At 36.6% G+C, this 26250-nt stretch overlaps 1 protein-coding gene across 1 annotated transcript in view; it reads left to right on the top strand.

Moving 5' to 3' along the window:
- Positions 1 to 232: 232 nt before the first annotated feature.
- The window catches only part of LOC149570788 (riboflavin synthase-like), a 38888-nt gene continuing 12870 nt past the window's right edge, over positions 233 to 26250 (top strand). Inside the window, exon 1 of the mRNA XM_089812345.1 lies at positions 233 to 748. Coding sequence (XP_089668471.1) covers positions 283 to 748 — 466 coding nt within the window. The 5' untranslated portion in view covers positions 233 to 282. The remainder of the gene's footprint in view (positions 749 to 26250) is intronic.

Raw genomic sequence — 26250 nt, 5'->3', positions numbered from 1 at the left:
TAGGACTTCAACTATTTATTGGAGGAAGATCAATTGAAGAGAACAACGGATTTGATTATCAAACTTCAGAGAAGGAGAGCCAAGTTAACTAAAACTTTGCAACTGACTAGTTTCGCTCCCGATTCGGGAGGGTGACTGCATGGGTCCCATAGAATATTGAGTCTCGTGGACGTCATTAAAATCTATCATATCATATCATGCATCTAATAAATTAAATCCGGCTTAAAATCGAAACAGTGTTCACAATAAACTAGAGCTGTGACGACTTTTGTTCGAGAGCAAATGGCTTGCATGGGGTCTACGAGCTTTTCAATACAGACCCTCCAGTCCACCCATTTATCTTCCTCACGAAAATGTCATTCTCTAATGATCTCTGGCACTTTAGCTGAGCAGCAATGCATTCGGACTTCAGCATTGTCGATAGCTAAATATGGTGGACTAGACAGCAGTTCGTTACAAGGATGCAAAAGAATGAAGCCCATACAATATTATAGAACAAGTGCTCTAAAGAAAACAGGTATCAGGTGCATGTTTACTGGAATAGTTGAGGAGGTTGGAAAGGTTAAGCAGATAGGAACTGCGGACAAAGAGGGTTTTGAGATGGTAATAGAGTCCAACCTTGTTGTGGAAGACATAAAGTTGGGGGATAGCATTGCTGTGAACGGTACATGTCTGACTCTGACAAGGTACAATTCGAACTCATTTACAGTGGGTTTGTCTCCTGAAACACTCAGAAAAACTTCCCTAGGTATGTTGTTTTATCTATTCTAAAATTATTCATCTAGTTGTTGGAAATGACTCAAATGGCACAGTCCATCGGATCACTTTTGCCGAATTTATCTGGGAGAGATTGTACACCGTCTCCTTCAGTTAGGATATATAATCAACCAAATGAGTTGAATGTCGTATTCATTTAATAAGCAAGAGCTTAGCATTGGTGCCACTTTAATACGCTAGATAATGCTTCTGTAAGTAATATTAGGTCTGAGAATTATGGCAAACAAAATCTGGATTTTTTTAATTAAGATTACATAATATTGTTTGCAAATCAACACTGGCAATGCATCACAAGCAATTGAAACTTCTGCAACCTCTATAAATCATATGAAACTCTTACAGCTACATAACAATGAATCTAAACTACACCCGAATAGGGCAATGAAATCTAGCTAGTCAACTCTTAAGTTGCATATCTTGCAAACGTTTTATTAATATTAAATATGATCTGTATAACAAGAGGAACTGTTATGACAGGCCAAAATATCAGCAAAATGCAATATCCCCTTTAGGGATATACCTAATTTTGCCCAAGAAATAACAAATCAAGAAAAATAATTTATCTATTAGAGTATTCTTTTACTAGATTACACAATAGTAATTGAAATTAGGGAAAATAATCAATTAACATCAAACAAATGATAAGAAAGTTTCCTGTTGTAAACATGCACACTACAACTTCAACCATATTAAAAACTTGAGGGGAAAGCATCGCGGTAGACTAGCTTCCACAATTATGCCCAAGAGTGTGGAACATCCAACCAAGTCAATCTGGCCACTTGGCCTACAAGCAACCAACTCAATGGGTGCTGACTTAATTGAGGGGACCTGTACTCCTGCATCTCCCTATTATGTTTTCTTGCTAGTTTCTAATATAATTGCTTTATTTAAATCCAATGAATAATGCTTATCCTAAATCTTTGATGGATTGGCAATCTAATTCAACAATAAATAAATCAAAGACTTCATAGGAGGTTTTCCTTAAAAAACAGTAGGCTCATCCCTATTGCACCAATTACTTGTAAAATGTAAAATTGCTTCTTTTCCAAATTCAATTCAGATCTCAAAATCTCTAATCTGATCCATTGGTTCATTGATGTTTTATAATTGATTCTCCCTATATGTTTCAGAAAATTATCAGTATTGCATTCATCTGCTCAATTCACATTGCTGTGCATAAACTTACAAATATATAAGCTGACAGTATTTGACAAAATTCTTTTCTTATTTGTCTTACTTTTGGATTATAGATCGGATGCTTATTTCCATTTATTACGTTGGTCCTTCATGGATGATAATGCTTGTCCAATTGGATTAATTCTTACTCTTATATCTTCAAGTGAGGAGTCACACCTTTTCAATGTTTCACTAAGTCCATTGCCCTTGCAATGGATGTAACTGTGCACAAATAAATGCTACCCTTCTGTGTTATTTAACTCAAGTTATCCTTGCTATTTTAATGGAATCACTGCCCAGCAACCATCCTAGAAATAATCTTAATTAAATAAGTTGGCCTCCCTTATATACCTTAATGGTTCATTCCAACAAGGAGGCACTATTTGTTACATGGCCACTGACATCTTATTCTGGTTGGCCCAATTTTAGTTGCATAGGAATTGTTATTCTGGTTGACCCATTTTAAGGGCATGACACTAAAACATCACAAACATGATATGGAGCAAACAAAGCATAGAACTCACACTCCACTTCATCAGACACATTGTCAATGGACACACTGAAACCACCCAACCTCATCCATAGCAAAAATGGTATCTGCAGCTCTTGGACATGGTCCCGTATTGAAAAAATACTAGTATAAACAGTAGCACACACAACAACAGAAATATTGGAACCATATTGCACTTTTATGCAAAACTGACTACATGTCAAATCTTGGCTTTACATTGTCAATATCTCACCCAAACAACACAGAAGGTGCTATAGCAATATAACTGTTCAAATATGTTGATACTTCTATTGCTAATTCGGAAATCAAATTGCAAAATTCACACTTACACACAGAAATTAGACCAACTTTAGCTGATTTGTACAATCCCATAAAGCTCCATTGCGCTCCTGTGTGAGAATGCTCTTCGGAGTCAAAGGGGTTTTATCCTCTGACCTCTACAACTAAAATGAGTTTTTGTCCACAAGCTCTAATCTCTTATGGGTTTTCATACACAAAAGATTATTGACATTGCAGAACAAGGAGTTCATACAATGCAAGAATCGAGAAGTCAAACTAGCAAAAGATCCACTATAAGTCTTTAGCCATGAATTTGTGGATCTTAGGCCAAACTAGGCATCCAAAATTCAAAAGCCTTCTTTTGAAGGGAAAAATAAATTTGAATATGCACCAAAAAATCCTGCCAATTCTCACACTCCACCACTTACAATATCATATTGGGAATTACACCTGTCATAGATTCTTGTTGTAACTGCCAGGAATCATCTATAATTGGCTTCTTGAGAAAACCAATGCTTTCCTGGCGATATTTTAGATAATATATAATATTTGATAGCCAAAACTCCCAAAAACATGAATTAAAATAGGAACAAGTAAATATAAAATAAAATATACCCCTGCTGCTCACCTTAGCTCACTGGAAATAAGGAAAACACTAGTTAAAGTTAATTGATCTAGGTTTTAATTAAAATAGGGACATTAAAACTTGCTGTAGTATAGAAGGCACACAAATCACAGTCAGTATATGATATTCTCCCTGTCAGTGCCAAAGCTTAAATTTCAGCAAAAATCCCAGAATACTTAATAGTGCAATCAGTTAAGATTTGCCTTTAAGTGACGAATTCCTTATGCAACTGCATGGGCTACTTGTCCTGTCAAAGCATTAATGGCTAGAATCAAATTGTTTGTCACCCATCTTGTTCAAGGAGGAGCTGTGGTATAAGGAATAAAATCAAGCATCACTGCCTACTTTCCTTCCAAATAGAACAACGAACAATGGAATTGCCATCAGTGAATATCATGTCCATAGCCATATGTCAACCACATTAGGAAACTAAGGTCCCAAGGAGAAAGAATAAATCAAGATGGAGGAAGAGATTCAGCAATAGGGGGAACCTTACCTTGCTCCTCTGCTTCAGTTTGCAATTGTAATGCCTCAATGCACTCACTTAACTACTCTAATGTTTTTCAGCAGTGGAGCCATGTGCCTATAGGACAGCCCCCAAATCATATTTGATATTCAAATTCTGTTTAGTGACAGTCCTTTCTGCTATTCTAACAGGCAACCCATTAGCTCTCCATAGATAAAGTCCATATTAAGATATCACACCTTCACAGCCTTTGATCATCCACTACCAACAGAAGATCCCAATTACTACACTCACCCCAAATTTCTCCAACCCTTCACATCCATCACTCCAATCCTTCCTTAGTTCTTGATATGTCATGGAATGTTACCCCTACATTAGGCTAATATCTCCCAATGCTAAAGATTTGGCCTCTGTATATGGCACAAAATCCTTCAGGAAAAGCATGGCCATCTGTAATTGCACTTCACAATTTGACAAGAGTGATGTACTCACTGTCTTCCTTCTCCTCCTTGATGCTACAACAGAAGAACTATAAGAAAAGATGGCCGATAATGCCCTAAATCCCTATGTAAAATGCCAAAGTTCAAGCTAGAGAATTTTTTTCTCTCAAATTGAAAGTAAGGTGAATGAGATGTCCCAAACCTTTCAAACCTGCCTTGCTAACAATTGAATCTCCTCTTCGATGACATTCAATTGCTGCTGACTTCTAATCATTAGCAAGCTTAATTCTTCAACTTCAAGCCCAAATGAACAATAAGGAAGCTGTGGTGGCTACACAAGATTCAGTCAGAATTGTTTAGATAAGCATGTATCTGGAACACCAACCAGCACAGATAGTGTTCCACCCAACTGCAACCTATGGTTAGTACTGACTTGACTATAGATAAGAGGAGGAGCAAGAAGGCAATCCTACATAAACCTTTTGCCCGATTAAGAAGAAATGAGCTTAATGATAAGACACCTACCATAGAGGGCATCAAATTGGTTTTAATTCTCAAGGATATATGCAGTCTTTAGCTTTTACTAGTATTTCTGGTCTTTTGGTTTCACAGGTTACAGTTTTCAACACAATAATAATTCTTATATGGTACTTCTACTCTTTAGTCCTCGACAAGGATTTGTCTCTGGCAGTGCACTTGCCCAATTGTGTATCTTTATATTTAGGAAAAATTTGAAATCCAATGTCAACTCCCTATGATATCTTCTAGAAATATGGGGCTTCATTATTAGAATATTATAAAGTATAATGTTTCTTTAGTGGTCATCTAATTTAGTCTTTAGTTTATTAGGTAGTTTCTATTTCTGTTTTTAGTTCACGATTTTGTCTTTGTAAATCTATATAAAGAGCTTTCATCTCCTTCGTTCAATACAACTATAGCAACATCGATTTAGTATTGACCATAACATGGTATCAGAACAAGTCAATGGGATTTCATAAAATTTGGCAGATTTTTTAAGCAAATTCGAACCTCTTCTAATATGGAATTTTTTCTAGAAATTGTTTTTCGATTTTTAGAAATAAAAATCATTAGAGGTATTTTATGGAACTGTGGTTAGTTGTTGAGGATTTTTTCTACCCGACTGCAACCTATGGTTAGTACTGACTGACTATAGATAAGAGGAGGAGGAAGAAGGCAATCCTAAATAAACCTCTTGCCCGAATAAGAAGAAATGAGCTTAATGATAAGACACCTACCATAGAGGGCATCAAATTGGTTTTAATTCTCGAGGATATATGCAGTCTTTAGCTTTTACTAGTATTTCTGGTCTTTTGGTTTCACAGGTTACAATTTTCAACACAATAATAATTCTTATATGGTACTTTTACTCTTTAGTCTTGGACAAGGATTTGGCTCTGGCAGTGCACTTGCTGTATCTTTATATTTAGGAAAAAGAAGAGATCCAATGTCAACACCCTATGATATCTTCTAGAAATATGGGGCTTCATTATTAGAAGATTATAATGTTTCTTTAATGGTTATCTAATTTAGTCTTTAGTTTATTAGGTAGTTTCTATTTCCATTTTTAGTTCACGATTTTGTCTTTGTAAATCTATATAAGGAGCTTTCATCTCCTAAGTTCCATACAACTACAACCACCGATTTAGTTTTGACCATAACATGGTATCAGAGCAAGTCGATGGGATTTCATAAAATTTGGCAGTTTTTTTAAGGAAATCCGAACCTCTTCTAATATGATTTTTTTTCCAGAAATTGTTTTTTGATTTTTAGAAATAAAAATCATTAGATGTATTTTATGGAACTATGGTTAGTCTTTGAGGATTTTTTTTGGAAATCGCAAGCTTGGTAAGGGTTTTGATCGTGCAATTTCTTGGTTGCCTCAAAAGTCTCTGATTTTTGAAGGTTGCATGTACTTGCATGTGCTAGTTTACTATGCCAAGTCTTGTGTTTTGCTTCCCTGAAAAATTCTGGTGGGTTTTCATAAGTTTTCCTTTTTAAAAAATTTCTAATAGGTTTTCATAATTATTTCCCTTAAAAAATTTCTAGTTTTCTAATTTGCAAAGTTGTGTGGGATTCCTTTTTGGGTTTATAATTATTTTCGTCAAAAATTATCCTGTGGGTTTTACCATTTTTCCTAAAAAATGAAGTATTGTATTGTCTAGTTTTGATTGATTTTTCACATCTAAAATCATGCTGAGTTTTGGTCAAATTTTCACCTCAAAAATTATGTTCGGTTTATGTTGATTTTTTTTAAAAAAATCATGCCTTTTTGCAATCTGTTTTGGGGCATCATGCTCATCTGCAAAGTTTGGAGGGTTTGTCAATTTTCTCTCAAAATTGTGTATTTGTTCTCATTGTTTGTCTGTGTTTCTAGGGAAGAGCAACTCCATTATCCAATAGCAGGTTGGATATTTTATGATGATTTTTGGTTAGATGTTTTATTGATTCTGGGAGGGTTAGTGGCATAATCATCTCAGTGATAGGCTCTTGTCTCTTGTTGCAAAGTATTGTGAAGAATGGGGCACTCTTCTCTATTCTGTTATGGCGAATGTTGGCTTCTTGGTCATTAACATTTTGCAAATCCAGGGAGGGTCTTAGCAACAACAAAATGTTTTGTAGAATTTGTGACCAAAAGACAACAGTCATACAATGACCATTAAGGGAGGGTATAAGAATTTTATAATGTTTCTTTAATGGTCATCTTAGTTACTCTTTAGTTTATTGGGTAGTTTCTATTTTCGGCTTTAGTTTATGATTGTTTTTTTTAGAAACATCGTCTTTGTAAATCTATATAAGGAGCTTTCATCTCTATTTTTAATACAACTATAGCAACATTGATTTACCATAACATTCATTAGTGAACTCCAATGCCTTTGACACTTGAACACATTCCATTTAGTCCTTGGAGCTTTAGTATTCCTACAGAGTTAGTTTGTAGTCCTTGCCTTTGTAGGTTTAGGCTAGCAGGTTGGATACCATGCCATCAAACAAAAATAAAGAGATGCTATGGTTTGGAATCGTTTCATTTTCCAAATCTATTTTTTGTTGTTTTTTTTTCCTTTTTTTCTGTGATTGTCAGCCTGCATGTTTTTGCCCATGGTTTTCTCAATTTCGCATTTGAAAATAAAGGAAAATATTTTTTGGCCAATCAGTTTGCAAAGATAGGATTCATTTCTTTGTATCTTGCAATGTTTATGTACTAGCTTTTCAATTTTTCTATTATTCTTATGAGCAGTGTAAAAATTGGCATGATAAGTCAGGTGGCAATAGTAAAGCAATTCACATCCCTGGTTTAATAGGGTCAGCCACATAATTGCTCCTCCCAGGTCATTGCAGTGGGGATAATCTTCTTTTCAAACATCTCATATTTACAAAATATTCTCTCCAAGGGTTTCTATCAGGGTTGGGAGCTGCAGAAAGAATTATTGCACAGACAGCAGCTTGAAGGGTACAATGAGAGATTTGTTTGCTCTCACAAATTTAAATTTTGGTCTCTTCTGTTTCACTCACTCCCTGTTTTTACAATTATTTTCTTCTATATTTTCCCTCTTTGTGATGGATGCATGCAATAGGTTTGGTACCGTGTGGCAAAAACACTGGGTGCAAAGGTAGCTTGGGAATTTAGCAAAGAGAAAGGTTTGGATGTAGTCGCCATCAACCCAAGGACTGGTTTGGGTGCCATTTTGCCTTCTGATCTCAATGCTTGTATGCCCATGATTGTCTGCCTAGTCGATGGTATGTGCATATTCTTTTCTTCTTTGTGTGACTTAAACTGGAAACTGTAAACCAAGTGTTGGCCCCTATTTGAAACTCAGCCAAATGTGAACTTTTAGGTTCTGCCACTGTCTCATAGATAATGAGAGTGCCTATGAGTGGATTAATCTCTGCATATGCATTCTGTTATCTCTTGTTGATTTGTTGAAAAGAATTTGGTTAAATGTTGCTGTAAAAATATTTACTGACTACCAGTTCTGGAGACAAAAGGAACAGTCTCCTGGTGTCATTTGGGATGCTACTAAAGGTGGTGTACAGCAGGATTTGCATTATGTTTATGGGCTTGTCTGGACTTTAGTAGCAAGAGAATATTTCAAGAAAGCAAGACTCTGGGGTTTTTGACAAACACTGAAAGATGGTTTCAGTTGAATAATCAGTGAGTACCATGCTGATGTAAGTTATGACAGAACTGCCATTTTTAATTCTTCTAGTAAATGCTATGGCGATGTTGGTGAGATTAAAACAAAGCATTGAAAGAAAAAGAAACAGCTCATTGGTGCAATATATTTTTCATATCATGGATTTCAGAATTGATAATCTTGAGCCATAGGCTTGCATTGCAAAAGTTTTCTTCTTCATGGAGTCTGTCAAGCAATGTCGGAATTAAAAGATGCTCTCTATATGTTCTGTGAACTGTCTTATGGAAAGCCCCTGTAAATGGAATTTTGATGATTAAAAGTTTATAATATTGACAAGAGAAAAAAAGAATGTTCATTAGCACAATAAGTTAAAAACTTGATCCTGGAGTCGACATGCTATATAAAATGGTAAAGGAATGAATCATTTCCACTTTCCTTAAGTGTTGTAAAAGCTTTATTGAAAAAGCTCAAAGTTGGCAGGCATTTTATAAGTATTGACAACCTCATCAAATTGCCGATTGCGTGTCATCACTTCCTTAATGGTACGAGTCTTACTATTTTCGGCATTTTAATACAACCAAGTGTCTTCAAAAGTTGCTGTTAGCCATCAAAGGCTTTGATAGGTTCCGGAACCAATCTTGGTTTCTTTTTTGGTCAATATAAAACCTGATTTGTCACTTGAATCAAAACAATGCTAAAGCAAGAACTGAAAACTAACTGGAGAATGGAACTGAAAGGAGAATTTGATCTGGTAACTACTCATGTCATGCAAGTGGTGGAGTTTATAATACAATGGTATAATGTGAAGCTAGCACAAAAATAATTTGTTGAAAATGCTTTAGAAACTTTCAAGTCAAGAAAGTTGGTGACCTATGAAGATGATATTAGGATTAACCATAGACAGAAATAACAGTTACATGCAAATATAACCAATATCAAAAAATAATAAATCACATAGAAGAGAAAACAAGACAAAGGATTTAACGTGGTTCACCCAATCCTTGGGCTACGTCCACCAACAACAAGTCCAATATTATTATTTTCCAGTGATTACAATTTGTAATCCCTTATAGCTCAATATCGTTGCAAGAAACTACAATATAATCATACATAATGAAATCCCTAACCCTAAGCTATTTTATACAAGCTTTTTCTGCTTACAAAATTAGGGCTAGAATAAGTTGTCCAATAGAAAAATAACAACCGATGCCTTTTACAATAGTGAGTCATTTTTGGCTTTAGGGGCGTTGCCCCCAAAAATCCTTGTGCGGGCGTTGCCCCTTGACCCCACCTTGTACTACAATAAGAAGTGCACTTGAGGTGCTACCCTAGGACGCTGCAAGGGTGCTGCCCCCAAACCCTCGTAGAAATAATCTGGGGGGAAACCACGCTGAATAAACCTTTGAGTTTGATTAGGCTCCACATCACAACAGTCTCCCACTTGGAGATTGATCAGACTCCACAACAATAATAGATGATTTAGAAACCTCAGAAAGAGAAGGAAAACCATATGAAGATAAACAGAGGAAATCAAATGTTGGTCAAAATCCTTTAAATATAAGCAACATTGTGTCGGTATCAAATTTACAAGGAAACAAAGATACAATAACGTTTTCACGTGCTTTGAAATTGAGCTCGAAACTAAATGTTGTGAACAACAATTGCAACATACATACAAAATGGATTGGTTGGAAATAGAACAATGCGATTGGTAGTAATTTGGATTCTGAAAGTGGTCTTTGTGTGTCATTTCTTCAAATATCTGAAGGAGAATTCATTAGTCATTCCCATCCTTGTGGCAAACAACTAAGAACAAGACATGAGATTTTTGTGGCAAAACAGAGCAAAGCATGTAACAAAAAAGGGATTTTAGCATTTTAGGACTTCTTTACAGGTAGAGAATGACAAGAGAGAAAGACCTTTAAGGTCAATACGAGGGAATACGAATGGGGAAAAAACACATTTCGTGGTTGTAGTTTGTGAAAAAATTTGTGTTGATGCATATGGAATGAAATTGAAATCTCACATTGCTATGTTCGATGATGCCATGGTAGATTATAAAGGTGGATTGATATTACAAACAAAGAACTTGATATCGTAGCCGTGGATTGGATTAATCATTATGATCCTCTTAATGACCCAAAGGAGTACATCCCAAAGTTTGGTCCAACAACTTGTGGTGAGGATGGAAAAAGCAAAGCTTTTTTGGTTCTCATTCCTGAGGAGTTGTAGTTTCTTTGACATGTGAAGGATGCCAAAGGGCCACTACATGAATATTAGTATTATGAAAAGAAGACTACAAATGTATAGTCATAACTAGAAAATTGGTTGAAAGAAACTATTACCTTTACCGACCTTCACATGATGCCTACACAATATTGAATGTTCGACCTAGAAATAAAGATAAACAGTAATAGGGAAACAAAACAGCTACAACGTACACCAGAAATTATCCTCCAGAAATTACCCTAAGAAAACTCTTCCAAAAATGAAGGGAAAAACCCGGCCACACAACAAAAGATCACTTTATTGATAATAAAGTATTCAAGGGTACAATGTTCTTCGCTTGATGCAATATATATAACAAATAGAGAGACTCTTCACATTACAACCAATGGTCTCTTGAATCTTCCAAAACACGACTCTTCATTTTCAAACGTACAAACTCTTTATATTTCCATGCCTCAATGCATGTCATAAAACACGTCTTTATATTTGATATTATAATCATTATAAATGTCATCTTCAATTGAAGGTGACCATATTGATTATAATGCCCATATTTCTAGAAATAAAGATCTCTATCGCAGCTACAATCATCAACACTCCCTCTGTGTGTGTGTGTGTGAGAGAGAGAGAGAGAGAGAGAGAGAGAGAGAGAGAGAGAGATCTTTAGCTAAACAGTCCCACAAAGGTGCAACCAAAAATGTCAATGATAAATTCTAATCACATAAATTCTCATACAAGAAATCTCACTTAAGGTGATGTTGCAATGGAATCTCTCAACATGACAAGCCTACAAGGCTCATAAGCAACTTTCATCACGGACTCTCTCAACGCGATGTTGTTATGGAATCTCTCAACATGACAATAAGAGAACAATTTACTCATTGTTAATAATCTAAGTTACTGGTTTGAGTGAAGAACCGGTTTGCTGGTACGACAAAATTTTGAAATGCAATTTGGGTTTGTTTGGGTTCTTTAGTATAAAAACTTGTAAAATATATATATGTATATGTATATGTATGTATGTATGTATGTATGCAGCCAAGAAGAATGAATTAAGATGAGAAAGCCACATAGTATCATAAAAACAACAAAAACACTATAAACTTGTAATCATAACATCATATCTATTATCAATAACAAAATATTAAAATAATATCGAGTCCAAGTATCATTGTTGTGTCTTTCAACAATAAGAACTTTATACTAAGTTTTAATCATCTAATGGATTATCTAAATCTTCATCTTCTTCTTCTCATCATTAAAGGCTATAGTTGATTCACAAATAGTGCCAATGTCAATGGGATCAATTGCACTAATGACTTTCTGCTTTCTAAGTTGCTGAATCCTTATTACTTTTCATTGTACAAAGACCTTGTTAGTTTGTAATTAACATCCTACTTGGAAAAATGTTATATAAGTAGCTTGCAATTTCCTTCACCTATTGATGATGTTGTTTAATGTTTAAAATATCATTTATCACGATACAAATCTTCCAATTGATTGAATAGGGGTCATTATTGGCAATTGGATATAAAAATTTCACCTAAAGATATATTGAGTGCTAGTTTAATTTGATGTGATATATATCTGCACTTAAGAAAATTTTGTTTTGTAATGTTAAAGATCTTTATTCAAATATTGTAATAATCATTTTCTGCACTAAATTATATAATGTATCTCAGTGGAACTCTACTTGATTCGCACTCGGTTTGTTTGGGTATGTCCTGGTTCGACCATAGTTCTACCTAGGTTCAGCCTGGAGGAACTAGCTTGCTTGGATTTGAACCCAAGTGGAAAGGGGACCAAAAACAAGAACCGGTTTGAAATTCGCTTGGTTCAAAGGGCTGGGGGTAGAACTGGGTAACTAAGTTAATAATTATGGAATCACTTTAACATGATAGGTGAAACAAGTGACTTAGTATTATTAATCTTGGAATCGCTTAATATGAATCTATCTGAAAGACTCACAACAAGCTTTTCATCACAATCAACATGATGGTGTCATGGAATCTCTTAATATGACAAGTTAGTGAGGTTTACAACTAACTTTCATCACAGACTCTCTCAATGTGATACAATCATGGATTGTTTCAACGTGACTTCCAACTCCCATCATGAAATCTCTCAACATGATGACATCATGGACTCTCTCTACATGATGTTCACTATGAATCTCTCATAAGTGAAAGATTTATCAGGTTATCCCTACAATTTGAATAATTTTACATAAATAAAAACTTGTAATGAACAAGAAAGGGTATCATAGCTGAAAAACTCTTATCTAATAAGAGTCTCAAAATCTACAATACCAAAATATTAACAACATATGCCAACATATGAAAGAATGGCGGGGATTCCATAAGAACTCCTTTTTAATTAAGATCTATCTTGATCACCATGGGAAGATAGCAAATGAAAACTTGCCTTTGAGACTAACGTCTGAATGCAATAATGCATCACCAATTCAGTCCAAAACTCCACACAGTCTGTATTGCTTCAACTAGGATGAATTAATAATAACTCAAAGAATTAGCCTACATAGAGATCAATGCTGCAAGCATACACTATTCCCAATACCAAAAAAGTCATAATCAAGAAATACTTATCTCTATATAGTGAGATATATCAACTCATTTTTAAGAACAGCAACTTGAGACTCTTCATAAGAAGTTGAGGGTAATTTCTGCACTCTGATACATGATGCGTGTAGGACAAAATCCTTTACCATTAGCTGATACATGTTTTTCTCTACTAGGAAGTTTTTTCTCTATCACTTAAATGATGACCGTGCAAATCTGTAGTGGCATGGTGAATTTTCTTCACAAAATCGACTCAATGATCATATACTTTTCAAAGCAGAGAGAATGCCAAAAGTTCTAATCACTATAACAGCACAGGCTAAATGAAGATCCTGTTTTGAAATAACTTTCCTTCACAAATCTTAATATAGATTAAAAAATACACCTAAGACATATGACACATGAACTAACAGATTGATGCTAGTGTAGAGTGCAGAACTTGATTCTCAACAAAGGGATATTCCACCATATTTCGAGAAACTAGAAGTATAATAATGTATCAACTTAAAAAACATACCGCCCAATCACAATGAAGAAGATCGTCACCCAACAGCTCCTAACAATGCATCCACTTTGCTTGTTCTTTTCATAGATCAAAATCAACCATCTTTTCTGACAGGTTTGGAGAGCGTTGGCAAATCAATTAGCTGTGTTAATTAAAAAAAAGATTACCAAGGTGTGGGCGATCAATCCGACATTGAGCACTGTCAAAATGTTATTGATCTCCACTAGATCTATGGCGACTGAATGGTATCACTCCTATTGGGGATTCATGATGCTCACGTCTCAATTCTGTAATTCGAACTTCAAGTAGTTGGCTTTCATCCACCTAGATTTCCATGGTTGACAACAGAGCACTTACTCCGTAATGATGTCCATCCAATGAATTCCAAGAGACAATGAAACAAGAATTATCTCTGTCTTTGCATTCTCGTGGCACAAGAATTACCTTAAATAAATACCAAAGATCCAAACATTGGAATCGGCAAGGCCTACTTGAATCGGGAATCTCCTATAAATCGGCTAGGAATCGGCAAGGTGAAAAGACCCTTCAAATTCAAAGATCTTAAAGATTTAGGACTTATTTCATGTACCCTTTATTGAATATAACTTAAGCACACTATAACATCATCAAATAGAAGCTAAAGCCTAACATACATAAACAAGGAACATAAACAATCGATTCATCATGTATGTTAAAAAAATGGCGATTTTTGGAATTTTTTACCAACTTGACGATTTTTGGGGCCAATTTTGGCAATTGTTGAAATTGCCAATTTAGGCAATTTTTGCCTCAAAAATTGGCAATCTGGTTTGACAAGTCAGCAAAAATCGCCTAGCCTTCCTCGGATCATAAAATTGCCAAAATCACCCGAATTGCGGCGATTCTTGTTACTTTCATAAATACTATGTTCGGTATACACATGAAGAACACTGATTTCAGAATAAGTGTGGGTACGAAGGAGCACATCGTGAATGTGCAGGCATTCCCCATGGGTTTTGATTCCACTTATGTCGAGAAAACTGTGAGCATTGAGTGTCGGGGAATGGAATGCCTAGAATTTGAGAAGGTTTGAGGATGGGATTAGAAGACAAATTTGGCAATGGCGAACCAAAATGGGTCTACTGGCTAGGATTGAGAAGCTTGAATTTTGCCTTTTATTCCCAAAGTGTGAAATATAATGACTCACAAAAAATTAAAGGATGTGCTTCCTTACATTTCTGCAAGAAAATCATCTTCCACACTAGATTATGATGGTTCAAAAATCACCCCACAAGACCATCATTAAAAGTAAATCTCTTTCAATTGCAGAAGATACACCAAACACTGCACACTCAAAGTAGCATAGAATCACGGTATGTCTCCAGTGCATACAACAAGAAACTTCAGTTATCAGCCAGTGATGAATGAAAGGTGGGAAAAATATGAAAAGACTTCCATTACAGATGGAGGCACATACCAGGTGTTGGGTAAAACTGAGGTTCAATAGGATAGTCTTTATACAGATATAGTTGAATCGAAATTACCTTGAGAATGTCAATTCGAGAATCGTAGACTTGCGAGAGATATCACGGCTGTTTGCTCAAGGGGTGAAGATAATAAATCAAGAGATTTATGAATGCAAATCACTACTTGCTAATAAATTGAACTTATCTAAATTATCACACACCTAGGATTACTTCTCCAAATGAATTATAATCTAAAGTTCACACCTTAAAATAGTTAACACAATACGTTTATGAATGCTATTAACACACCTTAAAACAATTAATCACGCTCTTCTAAACAATTAATCTCAATGAATACTTATTGCAAAGTTTCTGTCTAATGAGAATTGAAATCTGCTTAGATTGCGACAGGAAGTTTCATAGCGGTAGGAAGTTGTTTTCAACAGGCTGGTTCAAAATACAGAATGCGGCAGGAAGTATGATAAGGGGTGACAGGAAGTATTATAGATGACGACAGGAGGTTGTGAGTATTGTGAATATTATGACTCGATGATTGGAAGGATAAGGTCGGAGGAATACAGCAAATAATATTCTGAATACCAAGGCTGAATGAGAGCGGTAGGAAGAATAGAGTGAACAGTATTATGTAATAGTTTAATGAACTAATAAAACAATTCCTTTATAAGACTGTCACAACCAATGATTCCATCAAACAATTGAATTCATGATTAATTAACAAGCTCTGTAATGTTTTGATTAGCAAACATATATATAGCAAACTTCTTGTGAATGCATACAATCAAATCTGAAAGAAACACACAAAATCGATAATACTGAAATACTTACAAAGCAATCTACGAGGATCTCATCAAGTTTCTCGAGAGGGGGCCCTCCTCTAGTTCACTAGGTGAGAGATATTCTAAACACCCACTGCTACTTGAAAATCGTCCTTTAGAATTTCAAAGATAATATGGAACAGAGTATTTTCATAGATTATAGATATGATATGTCTTTTGATTCACATTCACTTATATAGCTTAAAATGTTCAACCATATCGATAACTACCTAGAATGGCCGCTGGCTTGTTTTGTGAACATAGATAATAGTTTTTTTTGGCCACTGGCCATACATAACAATTTATAAAATAGTCTAACTAAAATAACATATGGCCAAAACTGAGCCATTCAAAACTAGTTAATGTAATAAAATGACAACTTCAAAACTGTTCTTCCAGCTGAATAACCGACTCCATATTCCCACATGTCTAGTTCCTGTAGCAGAATGAACCAACATATATCAATATTTATGCATTAAACATCCACTCTTTCAAGAAATATTTCAAACCTTAAGACTTTATTGTATGCACTATATTCCTTAATAATTATTGGCAAAACAAGGGTTTTAACAGGCTTAAGACAAGGCAAAAGTTATAAAGAATGTACAAAAACAAAAGCAGTTTGCACACCCATCATTCCCCCCAGCTTAAAGGTTTTGCATGTCCTCATGCAAATGAGGTGTTTGGTTGGATCCAATAGGCTTCAAATTTAATATCTTCGTATCTGCTTCAACTCTGGTTGCACCAATGGTTCCCTTTTCCTGAGAAGCAAGTGCTTGTAACTTAACTGCAACTGTTGATTGGATTGTTGGAGTTGAGTGACCATTTGCCATAATTGTGCATTAGAAAAGAGTGACATATTTTGTTCAATGTCAGGAACTTCATGAATTTCACTTGTTCCTGTAGCAATTGGATTGGGGTCATTCTGAACTGTAAGAGTGAGAAGGAGTTTATCGTTACGGGCAGTTTCAAGAAGAGGATGCTCAACATTTATACCCTGATAAAGGACCATATCAGTATTGGTATTGGAGTGTTCCTACATTATGGTCTCTTCTTGTTGAGCATTTTCTTCATGGACATCTTCCTGTAATTTTGCAGTTTCAAGATTCTCCTGTTGATCTTCCATAGTGCCCTCTTCTTTATTAATCTCAACATTAATGTCTTCCCCAACTTCTTCACCAAATGCTTCGCTGAATTTGATATCATGATGTCCAATTTCTTCTTCATTTTGTTGTTCAGGTGGCTCTTCTTCTTCAAAAATTGTTTTCTCAGGGATAGAGTCTTCTTTTTGCTGTTTTTGTTTCTTATTTCTACGTTGCTGGCTCCTCATCCTTCTCAAAAGCTGGGTGTTCTTTGTCTGGGGTTCTTTTGTTCCCAGAATTTCCATATCACTTGCGGATTCTATTGTTTCAACTAACCCTTGCAATTTATAAGGGGTATTCTGTTTCTGTCGCGTAATCATGGGACGAGGGCTAAGTTTTGGGGTTTCACTTTCCGCTTTTCTTTTAGGCTTTAAGGCTTTTTTCTTTTGGTAGGTTTGGGGGTTTCAAATGCCGCTTTTTGGAAGAACCGGCTTCAGGGGTATCATCGGCGGCAGGAGGTTGAAGATTTTCTATAGGGGTATGATTCACAAATGCATCCCATTCGAGAGTTGGTTGAGCCAGGTGAAGGTTATGGTTAACAATGAGCTTGATTAATCCATGATGGGCCAAGGAATCAGCATGTCTCCAATTGTATTGGTCACAGGACCGTTTCAGAGAACAAAATAGGTAACAGGGCAAATTAACAAGAACACCATATCGCAGATGTAACATTAAGTGGAAATGGTGGGCAAATACATACTTGAAGCGCCCTTCGTAGGTGATGTAATGAATTAAAATCTTTGCAACAACATCACATGGCTCCAGAAGTGATTTCCTTGCCACCCCTTGCCCCTGGACGTTCTCAACCGATTCTCCTCGTTGTAGAAATTGCTTTTTGTGAGGCTTCAAATCGGTAGCCCTGGATGATGGAGTAGGAAAGAAAAGGTCACCAATTTGGGGTAGACCAGTGACTTTTGCAATTGTCCTTACATTCACAGGAAACTGTAATCCCTGAAGAGTAGCATGAGTTCCCTGAAATCTTGCGGTGAATTTTGCGGCTATGGTCGCATCAAATCCACACAAGCGTTTGAAGAAATTTGTCCATCCAGCATGAGTGAAAATTTTCAGGGCTTCCTCATCAGCATACAACTTATCCAAGGATTTTGGTTGAATGTGAACATGTTTTCCCCCCATGGCAGGCGATAGAATTTGAAAGGTTTATCACAGTGGAAAACAAAGAGCAATGGTGAAAATGAAAGTGACAAGAAGTATGAAATGGATTTAACAACAGGGAAATGAGGACGATACCATCAAAAAGTAGTAATAATAGCAAGGTTAGTGTAATTAATTGTTAAGGACAGAAGGCTTGTGTAGAAGTGGCCTGGCGCAGGACTTAATAATAATGGAAAGGAGCGTGTAATAACTGACGTGGGAATGATGACTCAATAAGGGCATATGCGAAAATGACGACATGGCTCATAACCCCCCCAGCTTAAGCAGCCGATCTGTCCCGGTAATGCCAAGTAATCATGAAAAAAATAAAGTACATAAAATAAAGCATAAGGTGAGAAAATACTTCCTAACGTGGTGATAGCATGGAAGTCGAGGTGAAGTCGTCAGCAAATCCAAGGAGATTGTTTCAGCAGAGAAAGGACAGAGCCGCAAGGATAATGACAACAGGCACGTGAGAAGGAGAATCTGCCGTAAAAGATTTGCAAGGAAACGACCACAACAACAGAGAAACACGTGGCAGTGTAGACCATTAAAGAACTCCAAGCGACAAGAGGGTTAGGAAGAAGGAATGCCAAAATAATGGCGACAGGATCCAAAATAACAGTAGAGAGGAATGGCGGGAGAAAGAGAAGGGCCACAAGAGCAAGGAAACCTCTTGTCGCAACCATCAAGGTTTTTAAAAATTTTTTTAATTTATTTACGACACAAGACCGCCGAAAAATCGGTTTTCAATCTAGTGCCGCCTGGAAGCGCTGGCAAACCAGTTTTCACTTCCAGAGAATTGACAACTACCGATCGCTGGCGAACCAGTTTTCAACTGGTAGTTGGCCAACAATGCTAGAGACTGGTTTTCATTGTTGGATCTCTCTATCTCTCTCTTTTTAAAAATAAATAAATTATATATATATATAGATATGTATATATGTCTGCTCAATGTTGAAGGAGACCAAAAGGAGTTCCTTGGCAAGTCCCAGAAAGAAGGTTTCCCTAGAGAGAGGCTTCTTATATAGCTTTAGTCGATGCCCATTAACGAGGAGCGTGTGACATTCAGAGTCCACTGTGCGAAGCTGAATTGCACCATTGTCATAGGCACGCTCAACTTCGCAAGGTCCGAGCCATCTGGTATGAAACTTGCCTTTGAAATCCTGGAATCGAGAGTTGTACAGAAGTGCCCACTCACCAGGCTGGAAAGAACGCTGGCGAATATGTTTATGATGCCATAGTACTCGTTGATTTTGAGTAAGTTCAGTATTCAGAAGTGCTTCTTGATGTAACTCATCAAAGGAGTAGAGCTGTGTTAGACGGTCCTTTTGAGCATCAGAGAGACTCAATCCGAGTTGAAGGGCAGTGCAAAGAGTCTTAATCTTGAACTCAATAGGAAGTACAACCTTCTTACCTTAAACCAATTCATAAGGGGTCAGACCAGTGCGGTCTTCCACGTAGTACGATAGGCCCACACGGCTTTAGGAAGTCGTGTGGCCCAATCGCGTTTATGAAGTGCAATAGTTTTAGTAAGAATATTCTCCAGTTCCCAATTAGTTACCTTGACTTGTCCATTCACCTAAGGGTGATAAGGTGATGACTTTTTGTGGCGAATTTCATATTCTTTGATAAGTGCAGCAATGAGGTCTAAAGTAAATTGAGGTCCTAGATCAGTTGTAATCTTACGTGGAACACCAAAGCGAGTGAAGATCCTAGAATATAGGAATTCAACAACTTTGGTATCTCAAGCATGCTTAAGGGCAACCACCTCAACCCACTTGGTAACATAATCTGTACAAACAAGAATATGCTCCTTGTTTTTGGAAGGTGGGTTGATAGGTCCAATGAAATCGAGACCCCATTTCTTACAAGATTCAATGGAAAGTTGAGGGTGAAGTGTCATTTCATCGGATCGGGTAGGACGACCCATACGTTGACACTGGTCACAATGTTGAACATAACGCTTGCAATCCTTATGAAGTGTAGGCCAATAATAACCTGCAGTAAGAATCTTTTGAGCAGTCCGTTGAGCAGCAAAGTGCCCACCACAAGGTTCAGTATGACAAGCATGGAGAATATCAAAGACATCCTCCTCAGGAATGCACTGTCGCATGATATTATCAATACCGGTATGGAAGAGAAGACCATTGACCCAAGTGTACTGTCCAATGAGACCGACTAGCTTCCGGCATTCTCAAGGAGAGAAATGAGATGGGAATTTGCATGTAACCAAGTAATTGGCAATATCAGCGTACCACAGACTCTTGGTGGAAATGGCAAAGAGGTGTTCATCAGGAAATGTATCATCAACAGGGACAGGATCAGTGTCTGCATTTTGCACTCTGGATAAGAAATCTACAACCACATTTTCTCGACCAGGCTTATCAAGTATAGTAATATCAAATTCTTGTAATAAAAGTAACCATCTAATAACTTGACCTATAACTACTGGTTTATTCATTAAGTATCGAATGGCAGAGTGATCAGTATGTATGAACACCTTATAACCGGTAATACAATGTCGAAATTTATTAATAGCATAAACAACGGCTAAAAATTCTTTCTCAGTGATGGTATAGTTTAACTCTGCACTAGTGAAGTTCTTGCTAATGTAGTAAATGGAATAGAAAAGATTATCTTCATTTAGTCCAAGAACAGCTCCCATGGAAGAATCAAAAGTATCTGTATGGATATGGAAAGGAAGTGCCCAGTTAGGACCTCGAAGGACGGGAGTGGTTACCAACTTTTCTTTAATGGTTTCAAAGGCTTCCTGACACGGAGGGGTCCAAGTGAAGGCAACATTCTTACCTAGCAAAGCAAACAAAGGAGAGGTAATTTTATTGAAGTTTCTAATAAATCTCCTATAGTACTTGGCGTGTCCTAGGAAACTTCTAACATCTTTTTGGGTGACTGGTGTAGGAAGATCTTGGATTGTTTGTATCTTTTTGGGATCAACTTGGATACCTTTCGAGGAAATTAAGTGTCCTAAAACAATGCCCTCGGTCATCAACATATGACACTTTTCATGACTTAGTGATAAACTAGTGTCTATACATCACTTAAGCACTTTTTCCAAGTTGTCTTTGGCTACTTCAAAAGTGCCCCCATGGACGGTAAAATCATCCATGTAAACTTCCACACAATCATTAACCAAATTAACAAATATGCTTAGAACCGCACGTTGAAAAGTAGCGGGAGTGTTACATAATCCAAAAGGAAGAACATTGTAAGCAAAAGTCCCCCATGGACAAGTAAAGGTAGTTTTGTCCTGATCTTTTGGAGCAATGCGAATTTGATTCTATCTGCTGAATCCATCCAAACTGCAAGAGTATCTAAAACTTGATCAATGAAGGGTAATGGAAAATGATCCTTCTTAGTAGCCTTATTTAAAGCTCGATAATCAACACAAATACGCCACTTACCATTTTTCTTTGGAACAACAACCAAAGGAGATACCCACCTGCTATCTGAAATAGGATAAATGAAACCAACATTCAACAATTTTTGTAGTTCTTCTTTGATCACATCGCGTAAAGTAGGATTAAGTCAGCATTGTGGTTGTCGAATTGGGCGACTCCCTTCTTCAATATATATATGATGAGTACAAGTGTCTGGATGAATGCCTCGCATGTCTTGATATTCCCATGCAAATGCAGCGTGATGTTCTTTAAGCATATCTATAAGATTTTGAATTTGGGTAGGTGTTAAGTGTGGATTAATGTTGAGCGTTTTACGGGGTAGAATTTCCATAGGTGCAGATGATGAGGGAGTGTCAAAAATAGACTATGGTGGATGTTCTAAAGATAATAATGCAGTATATAAACATTGATGAGGTAAAAGCTGATGTAACATGAGGAAATATTGGATGGATCGAGTTTCACCTACTAAAGGAAAGTTTCCAAAAGGACAATTGACAGTGGCACGAGAAGGAAAAACCATAGTTTCTAGGGTATCATTAGACTCATACCTATTCTGAAAGAAGTTTTCTAAAAGAGTCTCATCAGTTGGTTTTTCACAATATGATGCTTGCCCAATGGTGAGGACAGGGGTAGGGTCTTCCAAATCACTATCTATCCATGTAGGTTCCTCGGTATCTAACAAAGGTTGGGCAGGAGGATACAAGGTCAATTCCTTTGTTTGGTCACCATTAGAGATAACCATGTTCCCTGTTCGACAATTAATATGGGCATTAGCTGCTGCTAGCCAAGGTCGTCCAAGAATCAAAGGATAACCCCCCAACTTAGCTTTTGGCTTGAGGATTATAAAATCAATCAGATAATCCCAACTGTCAATAGAAAGAATAACATCCTCTATAACCCCTTCAGGTCTAACTAAAGATCGGTCAGCCATCTGAAGTACTGTAGGAGTAGGTCGAAGTCCCTCCAAAGATAATTTAAGTTTGGTCTCATTAGTCATTACATTTATGGCAGCACCTAAGTCAACAACTATATTTGAAATAGCGATTGAACCAATATTTACCTGGATAATAGGGCTGCTAGGATCTGCATATTTCGGATTGGTGATATTCCCCAACATTAACTCTGCCAATTGTCCAATAACTTGGATTGTCTTTGGATCCTTCTTTTTCTGTCGTCGGGTACATAGCTCACCTATTGTTTTATTGTATACTGGAATATCCTTAAGAGCTTGCAAAAGAGGACTTTTGATGTTAACACTTTGTAATTCATTCATAAGATCAAATCCTGTAGGTGTTGGTTCTTTAGGGTCTGGCTTAGTAATAAATCAGTCAGGAAAAGGAGGTTCTGGTTCTTTTTCTATAGCTTCTTCTGGTTCGTCATTAACCTCCGTAATAGTAGGTCCCTTAAGAGCTTTTCCAAACCTGAGTTGTAGTCCATCCAACTCAACTGTGTTTACGGGATATGAAGGAAAATTGGCTATCTCATTATGATAAAGTGGTTGTGGAGGCTTATTATTGGGATTCAGGTTTGGTTGAGTTGGCATTGAAGTAGATTTAGGTGGTTGAGGAGGATTTGAAGGCGGATTTGAGGATGATGGAGGAGGAAGAAATTGTTGGGGTTGATGGTAAGGACTTATCATTGGTGGAGGAGGAAAGGGTTGTTGTCGAAAATAGGGTTGGATATAAGGTTGTGGAGGCGGATAGGAGGTTTGTGGTGCATATGGTCTCCATGTTTGATGCCATGGTTGTGTATTTTGTGGGAAATTTTGGGGCCATTGCTGATAAGGTTGGGGTTGTTGCCAACCTCCATACCATGGTCCTTGGGTAGGGAATTGCTGAGATGATCCAGGAAAATGGTCATTAGAAAACCCTCTAGGCAAACACTGACGTCGTGGAGCCATATAATAAACTGGTTCTTCAGCATATTCCATAGGAATCATCCTTTCAGGAAGAGATCGTAATGTTGAAGTTTTGCTTGCTTCCTCAAGTGATGCTATGTGAGTCCAATTGTAAGGGCAGTCTTCTGGTTCATGCTTCTTTCGACAAGTTGGGCAATATACTACCAAGGCTTTTTCAGCTTCCTAATGTTTCCTACAAGAATACAACGTGTCAATTTGTTTGCCCATATGGTTTAATAAGTCAGTTTTAAGATCGTCAAGTAAATTACCAATTTCACGCTTAGAAATACCTGATGTATTACCCATAGGAGAAAACTTACTTGAATTCCCGCAAATGGATCGATGAGACCACGAATAATTCCTGCATATATCGCAAATATCTTCGAGGGACATTTTAGAAATATCACCTTTTCCAATTAAATTTAAGGCATCCATGGTTTCATCGCGAATCCCTCTTAAGAAAAGCATCTTGATGGTTTTTGAAGTTAAATCAGGACATCGTGACGTTGTAAACTAAAGGCAACGTTCCAAGAAATCTTCAACTGACTCTTCATCTCGTTGAGTCATGCGAAAGATTTCATCCCATACTTCCTTGGTCTTACAGTACTCCTGATATTTGGATAGAAAAGCATCTTTCATTTGGTTCCATGTTCTAATGTCCCTAAGACTCATAAACCATCGTAATTCTGCATCCTTCAAAGTAGCAAGAAATAGTTTTAGTTTTTGTGCATCACTTTGATAATCATAGCTATTACAAAGGACGTCAAATTCAAATAGGAACATATCAGGATCCTCGGAGGTTGACCCTCTAAATATGGGAAGTGCTGAGTGAGGGATTTTTTCATAGGAGCATCATCGACAGGAGGCTGAATAGGAAATTTGAAGGTTGTATTATGTTGAACAATTTCATTCCTATTGTTTCCAGCATCATTTCCCCCTACATTGTTGTTTTCAACATTGTCAGCCATGACTTCTTCCAAAACTTTGGTTGCCCAAGGTGTAAAATATGTTTTAAAGGGTTGTTCTTGAGGCTCTAGAGGCTTACTACACCTAAATTCGTATGACTTTGCAAACTGTTCAGCAATTTCAGAGGGTGTAGTAGGAGAGGTGAATTGAGAGGATGGCTGGATTTTAACTTCACCGGTTGGTTTGATTTCTATAGTTGATGGATTTTTCTCTTTTTGTGGTTTTTGAATTTTTGAACTACCTACGGATTCCTTCTTAACAAACCTACCTTGATTATCTCTAGGCCTATTCATGCACCTAAATGATTTACTGCAGTGGAAACCAAAGGTACTATCCTAAGCAAGGTCGACAATTGCTCAAGATTTCTCAAAGGCTCACTGTTCCTATCTTGATTTATTATAGTTTCACGCCTTTAATATCTCTCCCCGGCAATGGCGCCAAAAATGTTGGGTAAAACTAAGTTTCAGTAGGATAGCCTTTATATAGATATAGTTGAATCAAAATTACTTCGAGAATGTCAATCTGGGAATCGTAGACTTGCGAGAGATATCACGGCTGTTTGCTCAAGGGCTGAAGATAATAAATCAAGAGATTTATGAATGCAAATTACTACTTGCAAATAAATTGAACTTATCTAAATTATCACACACCTAGGATTACTTCTCCAAATGAATTATAATCTAAAGTTCACACCTTAAAATAGTTAAACACAATACATTTATGAATGCTATTAACACACCTCTAAACAATTAATCACGCTCTTCTAAACAATTAATCTCAATGAATACTTATTGCAAAGTTTTTGTCTAATGAGAATTGAAATTTGCTCAGATTGCGACAAGAAGTTTCATAGCGGCAAGAAGTTGTTTTCAACAGGCTGGTTCAAAATACAGAATGCGGCAGGAAGTATGATAAGGGGTGACAGGAAGTATTATAGATGACGACAGGAGGTTGTGAGTATTGTGAATATTATGGCTCAATGACTGGAAGGATAAGGTCGGAGGAATACGGCAAATAATATTCTGAATACTAGGGTTGAATGAGAGCAGTAGGAAGAATAGAGCGAACAGTATTATGTAATAGTTTTATGAACTAATAAAACAATTCCTTTATAAGACTGTCACAACCAATGATTCCATCAAACAATTGAATTCATGATTAATTAACAAGCTCTGTAATGTTTTGATTAGCAAACATATATATAGCAAACTTCTTGTGAATGCATACAATCAAATCTGAAAGAAACACAAAAAATTGATAATACTGAAATACTTACAAAGCAATCTACAAGGATCTCACCAAGTTTTTCGAGAGGGGGCCCTCCTCTGGTTCACTAGGTGAGAGATATTCTAAACACCCACTGCTACTTGAAAACCGTCCTTTAGAATTTCAAAGATAATATGGAACAGAGTATTTTCATAGATTATAGATATGATATGTCTTTTGATTCACATTCACTTATATAGCTTAAAATGTTCAACCATATCGATAACTACCTAGAATGGCCGTTGGCTTGTTTCCTGAACATAGATAATAGTTTGTTTTGGCCGCTGGCCATACATAACAATTTATAACACAGTCTGATTAAAATAACATATGGCCAAAACTGAGCCATTCAAAACTAGTTACTTAATGTAATAAAACGACAA

The sequence above is a fragment of the Cupressus sempervirens genome, chromosome 2, assembly GCF_028749045.1.
Source record: "Cupressus sempervirens isolate cs-2001-9-10 chromosome 2, ASM2874904v1, whole genome shotgun sequence".
NCBI classification, from domain to species: Eukaryota; Viridiplantae; Streptophyta; class Pinopsida; order Cupressales; family Cupressaceae; genus Cupressus; species Cupressus sempervirens.
Note: the sequence above shows the minus strand (reverse complement) of the source record. Positions and strands in the feature narration are given on the sequence as shown.